At 53.2% G+C, this 21,587-nt stretch overlaps 2 protein-coding genes across 5 annotated transcripts in view; both read left to right on the top strand.

Moving 5' to 3' along the window:
* Positions 1-15,317, top strand: part of LOC103190274 (homeobox protein Meis1-like) — a 63,665-nt gene extending 48,348 nt beyond the window's left edge. For 3 of the 4 annotated variants that reach the window (XM_042338010.1, XM_042338009.1, XM_042338007.1), the window contains 7 exons: positions 4,001-4,109; positions 8,225-8,370; positions 11,738-11,814; positions 12,883-12,941; positions 13,761-13,841; positions 14,196-14,283; positions 15,100-15,317. In XM_042338010.1, coding sequence (XP_042193944.1) covers positions 4,001-4,109; positions 8,225-8,370; positions 11,738-11,814; positions 12,883-12,941; positions 13,761-13,841; positions 14,196-14,254 — 531 coding nt within the window. In that variant the 3' untranslated portion in view covers positions 14,255-14,283; positions 15,100-15,317. The remainder of the gene's footprint in view (positions 1-4,000; positions 4,110-8,224; positions 8,371-11,737; positions 11,815-12,882; positions 12,942-13,760; positions 13,842-14,195; positions 14,284-15,099) is intronic. The other variant, XM_042338008.1, reaches the window with a different exon arrangement.
* A 5,651-nt stretch (positions 15,318-20,968) lies between these two features.
* Positions 20,969-21,208, top strand: LOC121849680 (uncharacterized protein C14orf132; the record flags this gene model as incomplete). The annotated part of the gene is made up of 1 exon (XM_042338006.1): positions 20,969-21,208. A coding segment is annotated over one exon (234 nt), but the record flags the coding sequence as incomplete, so codon positions are not given.
* Positions 21,209-21,587: the final 379 nt, after the last annotated feature.

Below are 21,587 nucleotides of genomic sequence, written 5' to 3'. Positions count from 1 at the left end.
GCATTTGATACAGCGCCTTATCGTGTCGCTTGGCGGGCTATATTGTCAAGAGTAGTGACTGTGCGTTTTGCGGGCAGCCGTTTATTCTGCGAAGCGCTTTGAGTTGTCTCGACGATGTGATGTGGCGTTGGATCAACTGAGGAGGGCTGTAGCTCAGGGGTTAGACCCCTCGCCTCGCAAGCGAGAGGACCCGGGTTCGATTCCCGGACGAGTCAGGTCAGGGCGAAACATTAGGTGAGTTCCCTCACTCCCCCCACACACACACACACTGGTGGATCGCTTTCCGGAGGTAATAATCCCTTAGACAAATTGGTGGCTTAATCCATGACTGTTTGTGGGACAGACGCTGCTGTGCGCCATCGGCTGCTGCGTTTCGCCCACAAATACACTGTCAATTCACTTTACAGTCTATCCTGTGAAGCGCTTTGAGACGTCGAGAAGACGTGAAAAGCCCTATATCAAATGCAAGGATTATTATTATTATTATTATTATTATTACAGCGACTTATTGTACCGTTGAGACGTCTCAAAATGGTTCACAGGATACACTGTAAAGTGTAGTGACTGTGTATTTTGTGGGTGAAACACGACAGAACAATCACGCAGCAGCGTCCCCCACAAACAGCCGCGAAATGAGCGACGAGTTTTATTTGGGGGAATTGTTGGCCAGAACACCGGGAGAGAGAGAGAGAGAGAGAGAGAGAGAAATTCCCTTCTCTTTTCCAATAGTGCACGATGCACGTTTGCATTCATACAGCGCACTTCACGTCGGGGGTGATGTCCCAAGGAGGCAGGACAGTCTGAGGTTGACACCCCAGTTTGGGGGTAGGAGTTGAGTGGTTGGGGATAAGACGGCCAAAAGCACGGTCAAACCGAAAGGTCTTCAGCGGACCTTGAAGGAGGCGAGGGAAGGGGCGAGTGGAAGGGACTGTCTGGCCAAGCTTTCCCGCTGCTTACGAAGCTAGGACCCCCCTCCCCGCTAGTTAGTTAGTTAGTTAGTTAGTTAGTTAGTTGGTTTAGTTAGTTAGTTAGTTAGTTAGTTAGTTAGTTAGTTAGTTAGTTAGTTAGTTAGTTAGTTAGTTAGTTAGTTAGTTAGTTAGTTAGTTAGTTGGGGCTTTGGCTGTGGGGTTACCAGGAGCTGAGGGGGAGGATTTCCTGCCCCCAGTGACTGGTCAACCCTTCCAGGTCCTGCCGAGGAGCCCGGCCGGGCTGTGCTGCCACCAGCAGTGAGTGCCCCGGGACACCGCGACCCCTCCCGGCTCAGGAACCGGGGACTGGAGACCATCACAGAGAGGTGGGGGTGTCAATTCTGACTTTCTGTGGCCAAACATGTCACCTTGGGGCCAGTTCAGCTCCTAGGAGTCCCTGCTTACCTCCCCCCCCCCACCCCCCACCCTCACCCTTCCCAGTTTGGGAGTATAAACCCTCTCCCTCATCCACGTGATTCCCTCTCCCCAGTAAACTGCGGATCTCTTTGCTGGAGATTGCTGAAGCTCATGAATTATTGAGCTTTGCTCATGTAGATTAGACTGTGTCTGGGACATTTATTTGTTCGGGGAGAGAAACAAAGAAAGCCGTCTCCTAAAGGATAGAGATAAAGCTGCCGGCGCAGGAGTGTCGATGCCTGAAATCACAACTACTGTGAGCTTCGGGTCAGGGCGAAACCTTAGGCAAGTTTCCTTACTCCGCACAGACACAGACAGACAGACACTCACGCACACACACGCACACACACACGCACACGCACACCTGACCAGCAGTAAGTAGGAACCCGGGTGCTAGTCGATTGGCGGATCACTTTTCCGGGGGTAATAATCCCTTCAAAAAATATAATAATAATAATTATTTGACCCCCGGATCCTTATCACATCTTCAAGAGGCGTCTCAAAGCGCTTCACAGGATACCCTGTAAAGTGTAGTGACTGTATATTGCGTGTGAGAAACACGGCAGCCAATTTGTGCACAGCAGCGTCCGCACACAGACAGTCGCGGATCAAAGTCAACAGTTATTTTTATTTTTTTGAAGGGATTATTCCCCCGGAAAAGGGATCCGACAAGCGCCTTCCTATTTACCGCTGGTAAACAGAGGCGTCCGGAGTAAGGAAACTTGCCCAACGTTTCACACCGCCCGGGAATCGAACCCAGGTCTCTCGCTTGCGAGGCGAGTGCTCTAACCACTACAGGACTCCACAATGTCATGTCCTCTCATTCAGAGCCTCCAGGCAAACAAACAACATTAAGGCCTTTGCAACCCTCCCACACGAGAAAGAAAACCTTTTGTGTCGGAACAGGGAAAAAAAACACAGGGTTGGAAGACAGGACCTTTGATCGCTGCAAATTCAACATCTTAAAGTCAGCGATTTTTCTGAGAGGTTCAACGTTTAGACCAAATAACGATGCAGAACCCCAAACGACTTTCGGTTGCACCTGAATAGAATATTCCTGTGACGCATTGATCCATTGGATTAAGTTTGTGTTGTACAGAGAAAGAGAACGAGAGAACTTCAGTTCAGTTGCCCATATTAGCCAAAAGAGCTTCATAACTTATAATAATAATAATAATCCTTGCATTCGATGCAGCGTCTTCGAGACTTCTCAAAGCGCATCACAGAACATACTGTAAAGTCAATTGACTGAGTATTTTGTGGGCGAAACGCGACAGCCCATTGCGGACAGCAGCGTCCCCACAAACAGCCGTGGATTGAAGTGACCAAATCATCATTATTATCATCAGTTTTTCATTTTTGTTTGGAAGGGATTACTACCCCCGGAAAAGCAATCCGCCAATCGACTAACAACCGGGTTCCTACTTACTGCTGGAAAACAGGGGCGCGTGTGTGTTGTATGTGTGTGTGTGTTGTGTGTGTGTGTGTGTGTGTGTGCGGCATAAGGAAACTTGCCTAACATTTCTCCCTGATCCGCCCGGGAATTGAACTCAGGTCCTCTTGCGAGCGAGGCGAGGGCTCTAACCACTGAGCTACAGGACTCCACAAGCATCCTTGAGTTGAATGCCGCTAATCCCATTAAGAGCATTACACAGTTGCATTCTATCACAGGCGGCGCGCGAGCAGCTCTGGTGTAATACGGCGCTTAACTTCTCTGCACGGGAACAACAGAGGGGTTTTGGAGGTCGAGGCACCAGCACTTTAACCCTAACCAGCGTCTGAAAACAATTCCCTGTGTGTGTGCGCGCGTGACCTCCCCTTTTTAACCTGGTCACGGCATCTCTAAGCCCCAAATCAAGGGCTCTTTCAGCTCAACCGAAACACACATCCTGTTCCATCTTTTTACAGCCTCTTACACTCCAACCGACGTCACGTACAGGGGAGACCGTGGGATCTTAAGCAACAATAATGCTCCTTGCGTTCATCTTTATTTGCCGGATGTCTCAAAGCGCTTTCAGAGGATATACTGTAAAGTGTAGTGACTGTGGGTGAAAAGCAGCAGCCAGTTGCACACAGCAGTGTCCCACAAACAGTCGTGGATTGAGTGACCAACTTATTATAATTATTATTATTTGAAGGGATTGTTACTCCCGGAAAGCGATCCGCCAATCGTCTAACAACCCGGGTTCCTACTGACTGCTGATAAACACAGGCGTGTACAGGGGAGACCATGGAATCCTCACCAAGAATAATAATAATAATAATCGTTGCATTCGATACAGCACCTTATCACGTCGTTGAGACGTCTCAAAACGCTTCACAGGATGCACTGTAAAGTGTAGTGACTGTATATTTGTGGGCGAAACGCAGCAGCCATTTATGCACAGCAGCGTTCCCACAAGCAGTGATGGATTGAGTGTGGTTTTTGTGGGGGGGTTGGGGGGGGTTAAAAGGATTATTCCCCCCAGAAAGCGCTCCACGCATTTTCTTCGGCGCCTCATCGGGTCTTCGAGACGTCCCGAAGCGCTTCACAGGATGCTCTGTGAAGTGTAGTGACTGTGTGTTTTTACGGCCGGACTGAACTGAAGCTCGCGGTGACTTATCTCTCTCCGCAGAATCATTGGAACAGAGATCATGACGAGACGGGGTCTGCACGCTCAGTGACCCCCGGACCGTCCAGCGGAGGGCTCGCCTCTCAGAGCGGTGACAACTGCAGCGAACAAGGTACCTCGGTCCTTCTGCGCCACCTCAGTCGCCCTCAACATCTCTCACTCCTGTAGCTCGGTGTTCAGAGCCCTCACCTCGCAAGCCGGAGGACCTGGGTTCGATTCCCAGCCGGCCGGGTGGGCAAGCGGGCGGGGTGAAACCTTAGCCACGCTTCCGTACTCCACCCACACGCCAGCAGTCAGTCGGAACCTGATTGTTGGACCATTTGCAGATCGCTTTCCTGGGGGTAATAATCCCTTCAAAAAACAATAATAATAATAAGGGTAATCCTGGCATTTGATGCAACACCTTCTCATGTCTTTGAGACGTCTCAAAGCGCTTCGCGGGATACGCTATAAAGTGAATCAACTGTATATTTTGTGGGAGAAATAACAGTAATAAATTTGGTCACTCAACCACGACCAAACATTTGCGGGACGCTGCTGTGCGCAATCGGCCGCCGCGTTTCACCCACAAAATGACAGTATCTCTTCACAGATATGGAGATGTGTATCTGATATTTTTCCAAAATAACAATATTTGGTTATTTTGGGAAAAACAATAACTCCGACTAAGGAGGAAGTTGGTTTAATTTTGCTTCACCTGAAAAAGGTTCAGCGTGCCCTGTCTGTGGCTCATTAAAGATTTATCGGAGGAAAATATCGGGTGTCAGAAGTGTGTGTTGGGGATTGCTGATAGCTGGAGAGAGAACGAGACTGACTGAGCTCCAGCACAGCTCCAATTAACATTGGATTATTCTCCTTGGAGCAGAGAAGGTTAAGAGGAGACTCGATAGAAGTTTTCAAAATGATGAGGGGATTCAATAGGGTGAACAAGGAGGAACTGGGTGGGTCGGTAACCCGAGGACACTGATTTAAAATAGTTGTTAAAAGAAGCAGAGGGGAGGGGAGGAGAAATGTCTTCACACAGCGAGTTGTTGGGATCTGAAATGCATTGCCTGAAAGGCCGGTGGGAACCGATTCCGTAACAGCTTTTAAGCGAAGCAGATCATTATTTGGGGAGGACAAGTTTGCAGGGCTATGGGGAGAGCGCGGGGGAGTGGGGTTGATCAGGGCTATGGGGAGAGAGCGGGGGAGTGGGGTTGATCAGGGCTATGGGGAGAGAGCGGGGGAGTGGGGTTGATCAGGGCTATGGGAAGAGCGCGGGGGAGTGGGGTTGATCAGGGCTATGGGAAGAGAGCGGGGGAGTGGGGTTGATCAGGGCTATGGGGAGAGCGCGGGGGAGTGGGGTTGATCAGGGCTATGGGGAGAGAGCGGGGGAGTGGGGTTGATCAGGGCTATGGGGAGAGAGCGGGGGAGTGGGGTTGATCAGGGCTATGGGGAGAGAGCGGGGGAGTGGGGTTGATCAGGGCTATGGGGAGAGAGCGGGGGAGTGGGGTTGATCAGGGCTATGGGGAGAGTGTGGGGGGAGTGGGGTTGATCAGGGCTATGGGGAGAGAGCGGGGGAGTGGGGTTGATCAGGGCTATGGGGAGAGAGCGGGGGAGTGGGGTTGATCAGGGCTATGGGGAGAGTGTGGGGGGAGTGGGGTTGATCAGGGCTATGGGGAGAGAGCGGGAGAGTGGAGACCCGATGGGCCGAATGGCCTCCTTCTGCGTTGTTTAATTCTATGAATAAACGCCCGGTTTCCACCGATGCTTTTAAACATAGCCGAGATTCACAGGGTAATCAATGAAGTATCGGAGAATAATTAAAGGAATAAAGGAGGAGAATTCACCCCTCATTGTTAATTTATACTCCGAGGGAGCTTGCGATCTCCCGTTTCCTGAAGGTAATGTGGAGAAATTAATTTTAAGTCATGATATCCACCGTATTATCTAAAAAAACAAACAAAAATATCAGCGTTTCTTTAAGACCTATTCAACATTTTTTAATGGTATCGTAACTTTTTGGTCACCCCGTATATAATAATAATAATAATAATCATAATAAAACAATCTTTGCATTTGATACAGCGTCTTTATCACGTCTCCAAGCGCTTCGCAGGATACACCGTAAAGTGCAGTGACTGTGTATTTCGCGGGTGAAACGCGGCAGCCAATTGCTCCCAGTATCGTCCCCCACGCAAACAGCCGTGGATTGAATGACCAATTTTTTTTTATTTCGGAGGGATTATTACCCCTGGAGAGGAGAGGAGAGGGGAGAGGTGAGGGGTGGGTGGTGGTTGTGTGTGGGGGGGGGGGGGGGGAAGAAGTTGGCTGGATTGGGACGCAGACGAGATTCTCTGGGGAATGACAGATGGATTAGGGGCTCATTAGGCAGCATTCACAAAGTGAGATCCTCACCAGATGTAATCACTGCTCCTCTGCTCGCTCTCTGCCTTCAGGCACTTCACAAAAAAGCCTGGGCACTAACTGATGATGGGGCGGTTTGATGTCTTAGATACCGTCTCTCTCTTCTCTCTCTCTCTCTCTCTCTCTCGCTCTATCTATCTCTCTCTCGTGCCGCTCTCTCTCTCTCTCTCTCTCTCTCGCTCTTTCTGCCCCTGTTTTGCTCCTCGTTCTCGAAACGCTCCCTGGATTGAGTTCCAGACGATGAGCTGTTACCACATAATGTAGTTGTGGACAATGATGGAGTCCCGCAATGTAGTGGTGAGACCACCCGCCCCACAAGTGAGAGGATCCGGGTTCGATTCCCGGGGGGGAGGGGGGGAGGGGAAGGGGAATAGATATCTGGAAATCTCTCTCTATCTTTTCCCCCGAAAGGCTGTGGATTATGGGTGAATCCATTCACATTGTCCAGACTGAGGTGACTAGATGTTGGTTAGGTCAGGGGATCAAGGGGTACGGGGCAAAGGGGGGTGCAGATCAGCTATTATCTAATCAAGTGGCAGAACAGGCTCGAGGGGCTGAATGGCCTCCTCCTGTTCCTATGTTGCTATTTTTAATAATCCTTGATTTGGTACAGCGCCCGATCACTTCTTCGAGACGTCTCAAAGCGCTTCACACGATATGCCGTAAAGTGCAGTGACTGTATATTGTGTGGGCCAATTGCGCCCGGCGGCGTCCCCACAAACTGTGGTGGATTGAGCGACCGATTCATTACTAATATTTATTTTTTTGATGGAAGTATTACCCCCGTGAAAAGCGATCCACCAGTCGATTAAACAACCGGGGTAACTGCTGTGTAACCGGAGGCTTGTGTGTGGGTGTGGGTGTGTGTGGGTGTGTGTGTGTGGGAGGGGGGAGTAAGGAAACTTGCCCGAGGTGGGGGGAGTTGGTTGTGTGGTGGGAGCGAGCGAGGGGGTGGGTGGGTGGCGACGAGGGATTTGACACCGTGACGAGCCGGGCTGGGAGCGGAGACTAAGGAGCTGCATTATTTACTTGCCCTGAAGGCAGCCCTTTTAAGCCGTTCTCTTGCCCGAGGGTAGAGAGGAAACAGAACGCAGCTCTGGGGAATCTGATTTATTTTTATTAAAGACAAAATTAATCCGGAGGAAGGGAAGGCGTCCAAGCTGTGATTGGGCAAGAGAGAGGACATTATACATTAGCAATAGGTGGCCCCGTCAGCCATGTGTGTTTATCTTATTCCGAGAGAAGGAGGGGGAAGGAGAGATGGGGTGGGAGAGTCTCAGAGATGGGGAGAGACTGAGATGAGGAAAGAGGGGGAGAGAGGGAGAGAGCGAGATGGAGGGAGAGATGGGGAGAGACTGAGAGACAGAGGCAGACACAGAGAGAGAGGGTAAGAGAAAGCTATCCTATACTGTAGCTGATCTGGGAGTGTGGACGCTAAGTGTAGAGGGAGCTTTACTGCGTCTCTAACCCTGACCTGGGGAGTGACCGCCCTCTGGAGCTCCCTCCCTCGCTACCTCCTTCAAGGCCCGTCTCAAGACCCTCTTCGTCAACCAACCGCGCCTTCGGTCACCCTCCCACCCCCACCCTCCCCGCCATCCACACCCCCCCCTCCCACCCTCCTGATCCCAACCCCCAGCTCGGGTCCAAATCCCTGACCGTCCAGGGCCAGGGGACGTCCTCCCGACGTGAAAGGCTCCGTGTGAATCTCACGTGTTGTCAATGTTGTTGTTGCCCGTCAACATCACTAACAGTGTGTGTGGGTGTGTCTCTCCTCTCTCTTTCTCTCTCTCTCTCTCTCTCTCTCTCTTTCTCCCCCCACAGGAGACGGGTTGGACAACAGCTTGGCGTCTCCGGGCACGGGCGATGAGGACGAGTTCGACAAGGACAAGAGGCGCCAGAAAAAGCGAGGCATCTTCCCCAAAGTGGCCACCAACATCATGAGGGCCTGGCTCTTCCAACACCTCACGGTGAGTGTTGTCACCTTATCACCCGGTAACTCACGGTGACCAACCTCTGTCCTTCTTACCCGGTGACTCGCGGTAAGTCATGGAATCCTACAGCGCAGAAGGAGGCCATTCGTGCCTGGACCGGCTCTTTGAAAGAGCCACCAACTAGTCCCACTCCCCCCACTCTTACTCCATGTCGCCCACAAAGTATACAGTCACTACACTTTACAGTATATTCTCTGAAGCGGTTTGAAGACGTGATAAGGCGCTACATCAAATGCAAGGATTATTATTATTATTAAAGTCACACCAATCTCTGACCTCCCCCTCTCTCTCTCTCCCTCTGTTTCTCTCTCTCTTTCTCTCTCTCTCTCTCTCCCTCCCTCTCTCTCTGTGTTTTTTCTCTCTCCATTCAGTCCAGAATAAATCAGGAGTAACAATAATAATTAGAGAGTGAGAGCCAACAACAATATAACAATAATAACAATCCTTGCCTTTGATATAGTGCCTTATCACGTCTTCGAGACGCCTCAAGGCGCCTCACAGGACGGACCGTCAAGTGTAGTGACTGTGCGTTTTGTGGGGCAAAACGAAGCGGCAGCGATAACTCGGAGCAGAACAAGGCCATGGGTTTGGGTTCATGTCAGGTCACAGCTGCACCGGCCTCTCTCCGCAGGCCTGCTGTTTACTTGCAATGGGAACCAGGGTGGGGGGCAAGGCAGATCAAGGTGTTAACCTGAGCCCCCCCCCTCTCCCTCTCCCCCTTGGCCTGTCTCACTATCAGGCCCAGCGGTCTGCACACAGGCCTAACCTTTCTTCAACACTCATTCATCACCCGGCTGTCAAGAACCCTTTAACACAGGGCCTTGGTGTGTGTGTGTGTGTGTGTATGAGAGAGACTCAGAGGGCTTTGGTCCTCATCCATCATGTGCTTGTCAGATAAGCAACCGAGAGGCCACAAAAGCCATGAAAAGCCTCTCTCTCTCTTTCTTTCTTTCTTTCTTTCTTTCTTTCTCTCTCTCTCTCTCTCTCTCGCGCGCGCTCCCCCCCTCTCTCTCTCTCACTTCACAATGAAAAGGCCCCTTACAGTCATCAGCCGCCTATTGTCGATCGCTCAAAAGGAAACGCACAGAGGAATGAAAAGACAAACCGTCCCCTTTGTAATTAGATCTCTGTAGCTCTTCGTTAGGGGATGGGCAGACGCTTTTATTCCATTGTCCACTTCAATGTCGATCGAAAAGGTAATAATACCTTCGAAATAAATCCTCGATCCACTCCTGTTTGTGGGGAGGCTGCTGCGCGGAGTTGCCTCCCGCTTTTCGCCCGTAAAAATACACAGTCACTGCACGACACGGTATATTCTGTGAAGCGCTTTGAGACGTCTCAACGACGTGATCAGGCGGAGTCCCGTGGTTTAGCGGTTGGCGCGCTCGCCTCGCGAGCGAGAGGACCCGGGTTCGGTTCCCTGGCGGGTCAGGGTGGAACCTTAGGCAAGTTTCCTTACGCCGCACGCACAACAACAGCAAAAAATTGGATTTATATAGCGCCCTCCACCCTGGACGGCGTCTCAGTTTACCAGCAGTGAGTAGGAACCTGGTTGTTAGTCGATTGGCGGATGACTTTTCCGGGGATAATGACCACGCCTTTGAGACGTCTCGGAGGGCTTCACGGAATGTACAGCGAAGTGAATTGACCGGATATTGTGCGGGCGAAACGCGGCAGCGACGTCCCCACAAACAGCCGTGGATTGAGCGACCAAATTATTCTTTTTATTTATTTATTGAAAGGATTACTACCCCCACGGAATAGCGATCTGCCAATCGAGAGTAAGGAAACTTGCCTAAGGTTTCGCCCTGACCTGACCCTCCCAGGAGTCGAACCCGGGTGCCTCTGGCTTCCGAGCCGAGGGCTCAAACCCCCCCCAGAGCTTCACAGACTCCAGGTGCTGATCAGCGCAGAGTACGAAACAGGATCGTGAAACTCCGGGTAAAGCAAACTTCACAAAAAAGGCCGGCGAGAGAGAATCTGTCTCTCTTAATCTGTGTTCCCATTAGTGAGCTTCCAAACTCCGCACCAGAGCAGCTCAGTGGGATACCCTTTAATGTCCGAAGATGAGACAGCCGACACGCGTCCCCTCTTCCTGTTCGCTCGTATTTATTCTAACTCGTGCGGTTGCCGGAGGAGACGGGGAGTTTGGCTGTGAAGCTTTCAGATGCAAACACCTCATCCCTTGGGGTGCTCCATGGCAACTCTACACCCAGCCCCGGGGCGGGAGACGCTGATTAGATTATTTCCAGGCCGACTCCGGCTCTCTGAGTAATAAATAGAATAATCTTTGCGTTCGAAGGACGCCTTCAGCCACTGCTCCCTGAAACTCTGGAGCTCTCTCCCTCGAGTTTCTTCCCCCACTCACAAAAAAAGGTCACTCGACCCACGGCTGTTGGTGGGGGACGTCGCTGGGCGCAATCGGCTGTCGCCCGCAAAACGCACAGTCACTACGCCTTGCAGTGTATCTTGTGAAGCGTCTCAACGACTTGATCGGGCGCTGTATTAAATGCAAGGATTCTGATTGTATTATTATTGTTATTATGAGCCCTTTGAGATGTCTCGACACTGTGATAAAGGAAAATTATTATTGATAAGGACTGCACTGGAGAGTCGGCCGAGATTGTGAGCTCAAAGCCCCTGACGTCAAGACGTTGGACACACACGCGCTCACAAACGTGCTACAGATGTGCTCGCGACTGAGAACATTGAAGGGGTTAGGGACTAACCTATATATATGGGTTACCCACCCTACCAACCCGCCCGTTCCCTCCGCTCAGCCGTCTCTGGCTGCTCCACACCCCCCGCCCCACCATTGGCGGGAGAGCCTTCAGCCACTCTGCCCCCAACCTCTGGAACTCCATCCCCCAATCACTCTGCCTTGCCCCCTCCTTAGCCTCCTTCAAGCCCTGCCTCAAGACTCTCCTCTTCGACCAATGCCATCGGTCACCCCCCCATCCCCTTCTCCCCCCCCCCCCAGCTCGGGTCTGAAATGCTGTACACTGTCCAGCGGCTTGGGACGTCCTCCCGACGCGAAAGGCGCTATACACATGTCATCTTCTTCTTGTTGTAGAGAGAGAGTGAAACTCTGGGTAAAGCATTTACACCCTCCATCTCACCCCCTCCCTCCGTCCCTCCCTCCCTTTCAGTGACCCCCTGTTTTGCCCTGAATCGAACTCAGGTCCTCTCGCTCGCAAGGCGAGCGACCTAACCACTGAGCGACGGGAACATGTAATGGGTGCTGTGACATGACCCTGCCCTCTCTCTCCCCCACCCCCACTCTCTCTCTCTCTCTCTCTCTCTCTCTCTCGCTTCCCCTCTCTCGCCTCTCGATGTCTTTCAGCATCCGTACCCATCCGAGGAGCAGAAGAAACAGTTAGCGTTGGACACAGGGCTCACCATCCTGCAGGTGAACAACTGGTGAGTAATCGGTGGAGTGTGAGGAGAGGGCGTGGGATGGAGTCTGGGACGGGCCGGGGCGGGGGGGGGAACGTGGAGTAGGCAGAGCGTGGGGGAGAGTGTGTTATAGACAGAGAGAGAACGCCAGAGAGAGAGAGAGAGAGAAACATTAATAAGAATAAACTTTACGTTCGATACAGCGCCTGATCAGATGCACGAGACGTCATGAAGAGCTTCACGGGATGCACTGTAAAGTGTATTGGCCGTGTGTTTTGTGGGCGAGAGGAGAGAGAGAGAGAGAAGTAGAGCTAGAGAGAGGGAGAATTCTGCCTCTTTGCGTGTACTCAGAGGGATTGAGGTCAGCCTCCCTGGAGTCAGTACCAAACAGGGTCGGTTTCCATCAGACCTCGAGGCCCTGAGGCCTAAGAGTTGCTGTACAATTGCCTCAGAGCCGAGCATGAAAGGGCTGGACATGTCTGTGGGCACAGGGCACGAGATAGATCACTGTCAGCGCTTTCCCAGGCTGTTTAAAGGCACTTTCAGGCCACGGGAGATCAAAGGGCCCCATCGCGCACTTAGGGAAAAGCCCTTCAGCGATGACTAGAGAGGAGGAGGAGACAAAGGCAAGGCTTCACCTCGTGTTTTCAGTCCTCAAAATGCGTTGGCTCAATGGCTGCCCACGTGGCTTGTCTGACTTCAAAGCCCTCCAACGCCTTGCTCCCCCCTCCCTCGCCTCCTTCAAGACCCGTCTCAAGAACCTCCTCTTCGACCGTGCCTTCAGTCACCCTCCCACTCCCCCCCCCCCCACCCCACATTCCCTGCCCTCCACCCCCTCCCGATCCAAACCCCCAGCTGGGGGTCCAAATCCCTGACCGTCCAGCGCCTCGGGACATCCTCCTGACGTGAAAGACGCCGGGAAACAGAGGCGTGTGTGGAGGGAGGAAACTTGAATAAGTTTCCTGACCCGCCCGGGAACCGAACCCGGGTCCTCTGGCTTGCGAGGCGAGGGGTCTAACCCCTACGCTACGTGATCTGGAGGCAAGAGCGTTAACAACTGAGCCTCTCCACCCCGTGCCTTCTCTTTTCCAGGTTTATTAATGCAAGACGGAGAATTGTACAGCCAATGATTGACCAATCGAACCGCACAGGTACGAGTTGAATACGTCGCTAATTTCCTCGCGTGGGTTTGAGACTTTTATTTCCCCTCCATCCTCCTGCTCTCGGTCATTGATCAATAATAATAATAATAATAATAATCGTTGCATACAGCGCCTTATCACGTCTTTGACTCGTCTCAAAGCGCTTCGCAGGATATACTGTAAAGTGCAGTGACTGCATATTTTGTGGGCGAAACCCGGCAGCCAATTGCTCCCAGCGACGTCCCCACAAACAGCCGTGGATTACGGCGACCAAATTATTCTGTTTATTTATCGACCAAATTATTCTGTTTATTTATCTTGAAGGGATTGTTACCGGGTTCTACTTACCACCTCCGCCTGTAGTGGTTAGCGGGCTCGCCTCTCAAGTGAGGGGTTCGATACCCGGGCGGGTCAGCGAGAAACCTTAGGCAAGTTTCCTTACTCCAAAAAAACACACGCCTCTGTTTACCAGCAGCGAGTAGGAACCATGATCAATGCACAGCTGCTTGTTGGCTGCCGCGTTTCTCCCACAAAATATACAGTCACTACACTTTACGGTATATCCTGTGAAGCGCTTTTGGACGTCTCGAAGACGTAACGAGGCACCGTATCAAATGCGAGGGTTCTTATTATATGTTACACGTTCCCGTTGCGCTGAAAATAGGTCCCAAATAACCGGAAAAGTTTCCTGTGTGAATCACTCCCGTGTTAAGGAGATGAATTCGTTCCGTGTTGGCAACGACGTGATAAGGCGCTGTATCAAATGGAAGAATGACAATTATAATCATAATTATTATTATTATGTTCCTCCTTCCTGAATTGGCCAAGGAGGTTCTTATAGTCCGGACGGCCAGTCGTTGGGAGGGTTTGTCATGGATGGACAGCAGCACATGGCCATTCGGGCACCAGGTACGTATCACCATCTTCATCGTCCACCTGCACAAAACACAGTCACTACACTTCACAGTCAATAGGCCGGATACAAATGCTCGTCTGATGTGTAGGCACTGGCAATGACTAGTTGGATCAAATAGAGTTTTATTCCGTGTATCTTTGTGTAGCTTATACCTGTTACACAGTCACCCAAACACACATACACATATGTGTATATATACACATATACAGACACACACATACACACAAATGTACGCACACAGACATAGATACACACACACAAGTACACACACACGTGCGCACATGCAAGGATTATTATTATTGTTATTGTATGATATTGGTCCGGTGTGTGTCTTGACTCCCTTTTAGGACAGATAGGTGGAATGGGCATGAATATGGGCCTTGAAGGACAGTGGCATTATATGTAACCTCAACGATGGAGCCAGAGGCTAAGGAAGTAAGTACCTCCAGGAGTGGATTGTTTCTTTTCTGTCCCATTGAGCATCTTCTCTCTCTTATCTCTCTGTCTCTCTCTCTCTTCCTCTCTCCGGACCAGAAAGGGCCGACCAGTCACTGGGGGCAGGGAATCCTCCCCTCAGCTCCTGTTAACTCTGCAGCCAAAGCTCTAACTAACTAAGTGACTGACTGACTGACTAACTAACTGACTCACTAATGGAGAGGGTGGTCCTAGCTGGACAAGCAGCGGAAACGCTTGGCCAGACAATGATATCAGGGCCTGTCGGCCCTCGCAAGCGAGAGGACCCGGGTTCGATTCCCGGGCGGGTCAGGTCAGGTCAGGGCGAAACCCTGGGCAACTTTCCTTTCTCCCCCCCCCCCACCCCACACACACACACACAGACACCCCTCTGGTTACCCGGCGGTCAGTAGGAACCCGCAGGCTGGTTGATTGGCAGATCGTTTTCCGAGGGCAATAATCCTCTCCAAAAACCAAACAAACAAATAAATGACCCGGACGCTCAGCCCACGGCTGTTTGTGGGGACGTTGCCGGGCGCAATTGGCTGCCGCGTTTCGCCCACAAAACGCACAACTCGATCCACTTTACAGCGTGTCCCATGAAGCCCTCGGAGGCAACTGAGCTTTGTGATAAGTCGCCGTAAAGGGATTATGATTCCCTTCAGGTCCAAAATCCCTGACTGTCCAGCGCCTCGGGCCGTCCTCCCGGCTCGAAAGCCGCCGTGCGTCAGTGTCACTTGGTATTGCATTGCGTGGCGGACGGTGGGAATCGATATGGATTTGTTAACTGCTTTTCAGGTTTCCAGCCACGCCAGGGGACATTGGCACAGAGAGGAGCAATGGAGACGGGATCTCCCATTGACAAGAGACAGTCTGATCTGGAACTCGTCCGTCCTTCAACCTACCGTGAAGCTCAGCAGCCCCTGCCCGCACTGCGATCTCGTCGCAAAAGGCCTTGCGTTCCAAAAACAAGAGACACACACACCCTCCCTCCCTCCTCCTTCCCTCCCTTCCTCCCTCCCTCCCTCCCTCCCTCACCCAAATCACCTCCACCCCCCCCCCATCACAAGCGAACTGGAGCTGTTAAATGTAGAGAAACCTGTGGAGAAAAAGGAAACTTACCTCACGTTTGAGGCACATACTGGCTGCTGTGCGTGTGTGTGCGTGCGCGCGCGCGCGTGTCCGTGCGTGAGTGAGTGTGTGCGCGCGTGCCTGCGCGCGTGTGCATGTGCCAAGCGTGTGCGCGTGCCCGAGTGTGTGTGTGTGTGTATGTGTGTGTGTGTGTGCATAAGTGTGTGCGTGGATGTTCACACACTGTGTGTGCGTGTGTGTGTATGTGTTCAAGTACTGCGCGCGTGCGTATGTGTGCGTGCAAGTACCGCGTGTGCGTGTGTGCTCGCGCACGCAACAAGTGTGTGTTGTTTTTTTAAGTTGCTCGTATATCTATTTTTCTTTTGTGTGAGACCGAACGAGGAAACCCAGAGGTGGGGATAATGCCGTCATTACAAAAGCGATACAGCGGGCAAAACCTTTGTATAAAATTAAAACGGAAAAAGTACATTTGCGGAGAACCCTCTTCTTCGAGCGAAAGCGAGTGGAACAGCTGAGTTTTTGCCGGTGAGCGCCGTTTCTCTCGGGCTGTTTCCCGCGGAGCTTTCTCGCGGATAAAAAGAATAGGGGGGGGGGGGGGAAAAGTGTTAAGAAAAAGCGCAAACGACTTCTCTTGTAAACCCGCCACAGAGTCTTCGTGGCTTCACCGACGGGAATTCACCGGATGGGGAAATGGGTGGGGGGGGGTGGGGGTGGGTGAGGGCGGTGCGGGCGGGTGGGGGGGGTGGGAATCTCCCGGAAATAGGACACACACATCCCGTCAACCTGGCGAGGTTTCCTCCAGCGCCATCTAAGTTCCCGAGTGTCGTTCCGACGGGGAAACACGGGATTTCCAGTGGGATTAATACCGTATGTTAGACCCGCAATGCGCTTGCCTCTGATGTAACGCCTCACCGCGTCAAAGCGCTTCACAGGACACACCGAAGTGAAGTGACTGCGCACTTTGTGGGCGAAACGCGGCCAATTGCGTCCCCACAAACGCCCGTGGATCGAAGTGACCAATTTTTTTTTCTTTTTTGAAGGGATTATTATTTCCCCCGGAAAGCGATCCCCAAGTTGACTGACAACCAGGTTCCTACTTACTGTTGGTAAACAGAGGCGTGTGTGTGTGTGTGTGTGTGCGTGGGGGCGGGTGGGGGGTGGGCGGGTGGTGCTGGAGTAAGGAAACTTGCCCAACATTTCGCCCTGACCTGTCCTGCCCAGGAATCGAACCCAGGTCCTCTGGCCTACGGGGCGAGGGGTCTATCTAACCCCTGAGCTACAGAAAATTCAATGGGGGAATCAATAGCGAGAGAGAGAGAGAGAGGGAGAGAGAGAGAGTGGTTCTGGCTGCCTCCGGGGTGTCTTGTCTCGTGCAGTTAATGGCCTGGATGTAAATGGGACCCGGTTGGCCTTGATTCACAATACTGTGGGAGTGGGGGGTGGGTGGGGGGTGGGGGGGTCGAGAGAGAACCCTTTCCCCTTTCAAAACCAACCCCAGAAATAAACGGACGGGAGAGGTCCAATTGACTGGTCTTCGTAATTTGCGCGGAGAGTTTAACGCGCGCGCGCCCCTCTGCCTTCCCCCTCACTTTCCGGGGGTAATAATAAACCCTCCAAAAGCCAACAACAATAATAATAATAATTTGGTCGCTCAACCCACGGCAGCTGGTGGGGGACGTCGCCGGGCGCGATCGGCTGCTGCGTTCCGCCCGCAGTCACTAGACCAGACAGAGTGCCCCGTGAAGCGCTGCGAGACGTCTCGCCGACGCGATAAGGCGCCGGGTCCAACGCCAGGATTATTACTATCAGCAGCAGTAGTGGTGGGAGTATTATTATCGGGAGCGTCCAGCTCGTGCTGGCGATTACTCCCGTGGATTCTGCCGTTCGAGACACTAAATCACGGAGAATCGGGGCGGTGGGGGGGAGTGAGGGGTGGTGGGGGGAACAGCTGCTCGACAGCCTGGCTCTGCACTTAGTCCCCACTTAACGGCACAATGATCGCAAGATGCTTTTATGTATCTGTGTCTTTCAGTCCTTCTCGCTGCCAATATCCTCTTTGTTCGGGCCTTCGCCTCTCTCTCTCTCTCTCTCTCTCTTGTTCGGCTGATGTGAGCCCTCACCCCTAAACCATTCCTTTCTCACTCAAACAAACCCCGGCTTCTTTTTCGGGTTCATTAGGCGAACGTGTTATGTTTTTTCCTTTCCGCTCTGCTTTTCGGAGAAGCGCTCTTTATCCATAAAGAGAGAGAGAGGGAGGGGTGGGGGTGGGGGTGGGGGGGGCAAAGAGAGAAAAGGGCATTGAGAAAGGGAACGAGAGAGACGGAGAGAGAGAGAGAGAGAGAGAATAGGCGGAGATGGACGTAGAGTGGGAGAGAAATCGAGAGGGAGAGATGGGGAAAGAGAGTACACACGCAATTGCCCCCACATACACACACGTATACACACACCATTATAGACACACACACATATAGACACGTACGCAAACATAGATACGTACACAAATACATACAGTTGTAACGCGCGCACACACACACGTACACACGTAAATACACACACAGATACACACACACACACACACATCCAATCAATCCCGTCTCTCACCCTCCGCGGTCTCGCTCGGTAATGGACAGCAGTGAAGGTGAGAGATCGGGGTTGATCAGGGGGTCAGGCAGACGGCCTTCAGACACACATTGGGGGAGAGATGACCTTCCCAGATAGCCAACTGACCTCTGCAAAGGGACCGGCAGACGTTGATGGATGAGCGGACATCTGGCCACGAAGCAGGAATAAATAAAACCTCAATTAGCTTCACATCTCATTTATCCTCGTCACAATAACCCCCGACACGCAGTTATTTACCAACAGCATTTCGGTTAAAACCTTGTAGTCTCGGGCAGGGTGTGTGGGTGGGTGTGTGGGTGGGTGGGTGGGTGTGGGGTGGGGGTGGGTGGGTGGGTTTTGGGTGGGGATGGTGTGGGGGTGGTGTGTGGGTGGGTGTGTGGGTGGTGGTGGGTGTGTGGGTGGGTGGGGGTGGTGTGGGGGTGGTGTGTGGGTGGGTGTGTGGGTGGGTGGGTGTGGGGTGGGGGGGGATGTACTTATTGCATCTACATCTCGAAATACTAACAATTAAAAGCCTCGCATTGGTCGTAGCGCCTTTCGCATCTGGAGGGCGTCCCAGAGCGCTTCACGGGATTTACCGCCAAGTGTAGTGACTGCGTATTTTAAGGGGAGAAAGCAAGCAAGCCGCGGAGGCAGTGACGAGATTTATTCCGGGAGTGGGGTGGGGGGGTGGGGGGTGTTGGCCACGAGAGACTCACTTACGCCTAATAATATCCCTCCACAAACCCAAAACAATAATAAATTGGTCATTTTCAACCCACGACTGTTTGTGGGACGTCGCTGTGCGCAATTGGCTGCCGCGTTGGCCCACAAATATACAGTCAATTCACTTTACAGTGTGTTCTGTGAAGCGCTTTGGGACGTCCTCCCGACGTGAAAAGCGCTCTATCGAATGCAAGGATTATTATTATTATTATTCGCATCAAACAGTGTTAATAGGTCACGGAGGGAGAGAAGGAGGGAGAGAGGGAGGGAAAGGGCGAGGAGGGCTTTAAAGGTGAGGTCGGAGAGAGGGAGCGGAGGGGCTGTGTGTGTGTGTGTGTGTGTGTGTGTGTGTTTGCTGTCTGACGAGAGGCGTTATCGTTCACATTTACATCTTAATGTGGTGCCGTAGGGAATTGGACAGACACATTACTTGAGGAGAATGGACGCCGGAGACTTCCTGCCCGTTCCCGGTCGCTGATGGAGCATTTAATAACGACGACGGCGACAATAATGATCCCTGCATTTTCTGTAGCACCTGATCACGTCTTCGAGACGTCCCTCAAAGCGCTTCGCCCGGAACGGACTGCGAAGCGAATCGACTGTGCATTTCGAGGGCGAAACGCGGCAGCCGATTGCGCACAGCAGCGTCCCGACCCCCGCAAGCAAGTGACTGACCCATTTATTGACGTCGTTAATATTATTTTCTCGAAGGGATCATTATTAACCCCGGAAAAGCGATCGGTCAATCGACTAACAAGCGGGTTCCTGCTGACTGCCGGGAAGCAGAGGCGGGTGTGCGTGTTTGCGGGTGCGAGTTTGCGTGCGCGCGCGTGTGTGTGTGCGTGCGCGCGCGTGTGTGTGCGTGCGCCCGCGTGTGTGTGCGTGCGCCCGCGTGTGCGTAATGAAACTTGCCTAAGATCTCGCCTTGCAAGCTGCACAAAACGCAGCCACGAAACAAAACACATCAGCAACATCCCCCGCACACTCCTCACACCCCCCACACTCCTCACACCCCATCACACCCCTCACACTCCTCACACCCCTCACACCCCCTCACACCCCCTCACACCCCTCACACCCCTCACACCCCTCACACCCCTCACACCCCCTCACACCCTCGCACACCCCCCACACACCCTCACACCCCCTCACACCCCTCACACAGCTCACACCCCTCACACCCCCACACACCCTCACACCCCCACACCCTCACACCCCTCACACCCCCTCACCCCTCACACCCCCCACACCCCTCACACCCCTCACACCCCCCACCCCCTCACACCCCTCACACCCCTCACACCCCCTCACACCCCCACACCCCCTCACACCCCTCACATACCCCACACCCCCTCCCATACCCCACACCCCCTCACACCCCCCACACCCCCGCACCCCCCCACACGCCCTCACACTCCTCACACCCCTCACGTATCCCACACCCCCTCACACCTCCTCACACACCCCCTCACACCCCTCACACACCCCTCACACACCCCCTCACACTCACCCCCCCCCTCACACCCCCTCTCACACACACTCACACACTCTCACTCTGTGAGATCGGGGTGTGGATTTGGCTGATCTTCTTGAGCCCTGAGAGTGAGCGCTGACTGCCTGACTGAGTGAGGAGCAGCGCGGCTCCACTCACAGCCGTCTCCCAAACAACACCCCAAATAGCCCTCTCACATCAGGAGGACGCGTAAAAATACCAATAATAATAATAATAATAATCCTCGCGTTCGATGCGATGCCTTATCACGTCATTGAGACATCTCAAAGCGCTTCACCGGGTGGGTATACTGTCAAGTGGAGTGACCGTGTGTTTTGTGGGCGAAACCCGTCAGCCAATTGCACACGGCAGCGTCCCCGTTGGGGGGCAGTTGTTGGCCAGGACACCGGGACACGTGGGGTTTGAACCCTGTAACTTCCTGACTCGCAGAGGCCAGAGCCTTACCCGCCTTCGCCAGGCCGGCACCGAGATCGGTTCTCAACTCGTGGGCCGTTTGCCCACTCGCCCGCAGACCACAGTCACTACGCGTTCCGGTAACGTCCCGCCCATCGCTTCCTGGGAGGGTTTTAGGCAGCGTCTCGGCAGGGGGTCGGTCGAGACCTCTCGGGGGTGGGGCTGAAGCGTGAGGTGTAGTGACTGTGCGAGACAAGACGCACCCTCTTGAGATGGTGTCAGTGCGTGTGGGGTCGGGGGGGGGGCGATGGAGGGGTTCTAGCTGTGTAGTAACTGTGCGTCTGTGTGTCTTGGCAGATCCCGGTGATTACTGGAGCGTTCCTGGACTCCCCGAATGAGGAGTGTACCCCCGACTTCTCCGTGTTTAACTCCTCGGGCGCCGCCGCGGGGGAGTCCGGGGCCGAGGGGGAGGAGGAGCCCAACACGACCTCCAGCGACGCCGTGTGGCTGTGGATTGGGATCATCGCCACCATCGGCAACATCGTGGTGGTGGGCGTGGTCTACGCCTTCACCTTCTAGGGCCGTGTCCCCACCTCCCACCCCCCCACCCCCAGTGACAGCCCCTCCCCACCCGCGCCCCCCCCCAGGTGACAGTCCCTCCCCACCCTCCCCCCCCCTGGTGACAGCCTCACCCTCACGCCCCCCCCCCCACCGGTGACAGTCACCCCCCACCATCCCTGGTGACAGCCCCTCACCCGTCCTCCCCTGTGGTAGCCTCACCCTCGTCACACCCCCCACCCCCCCTGGTGACAGCCACCCCCCCCACCCCTGGTGACAGCCCCCCCACCCGCGCCCCCAGTGACAACTCCCCCCTCAGCACCATCTATGGACCTCCGAGGGATTTACGAAGCTGTGAATATGGGGTGTCTTGAACGGAATAATATGTACACGTGTATCCACAGAC

The sequence above is a fragment of the Callorhinchus milii genome, unplaced genomic scaffold, assembly GCF_018977255.1.
Source record: "Callorhinchus milii isolate IMCB2004 unplaced genomic scaffold, IMCB_Cmil_1.0 Scaffold9, whole genome shotgun sequence".
Lineage (NCBI taxonomy): Eukaryota > Metazoa > Chordata > Chondrichthyes > Chimaeriformes > Callorhinchidae > Callorhinchus > Callorhinchus milii.
Note: the sequence above shows the minus strand (reverse complement) of the source record. Positions and strands in the feature narration are given on the sequence as shown.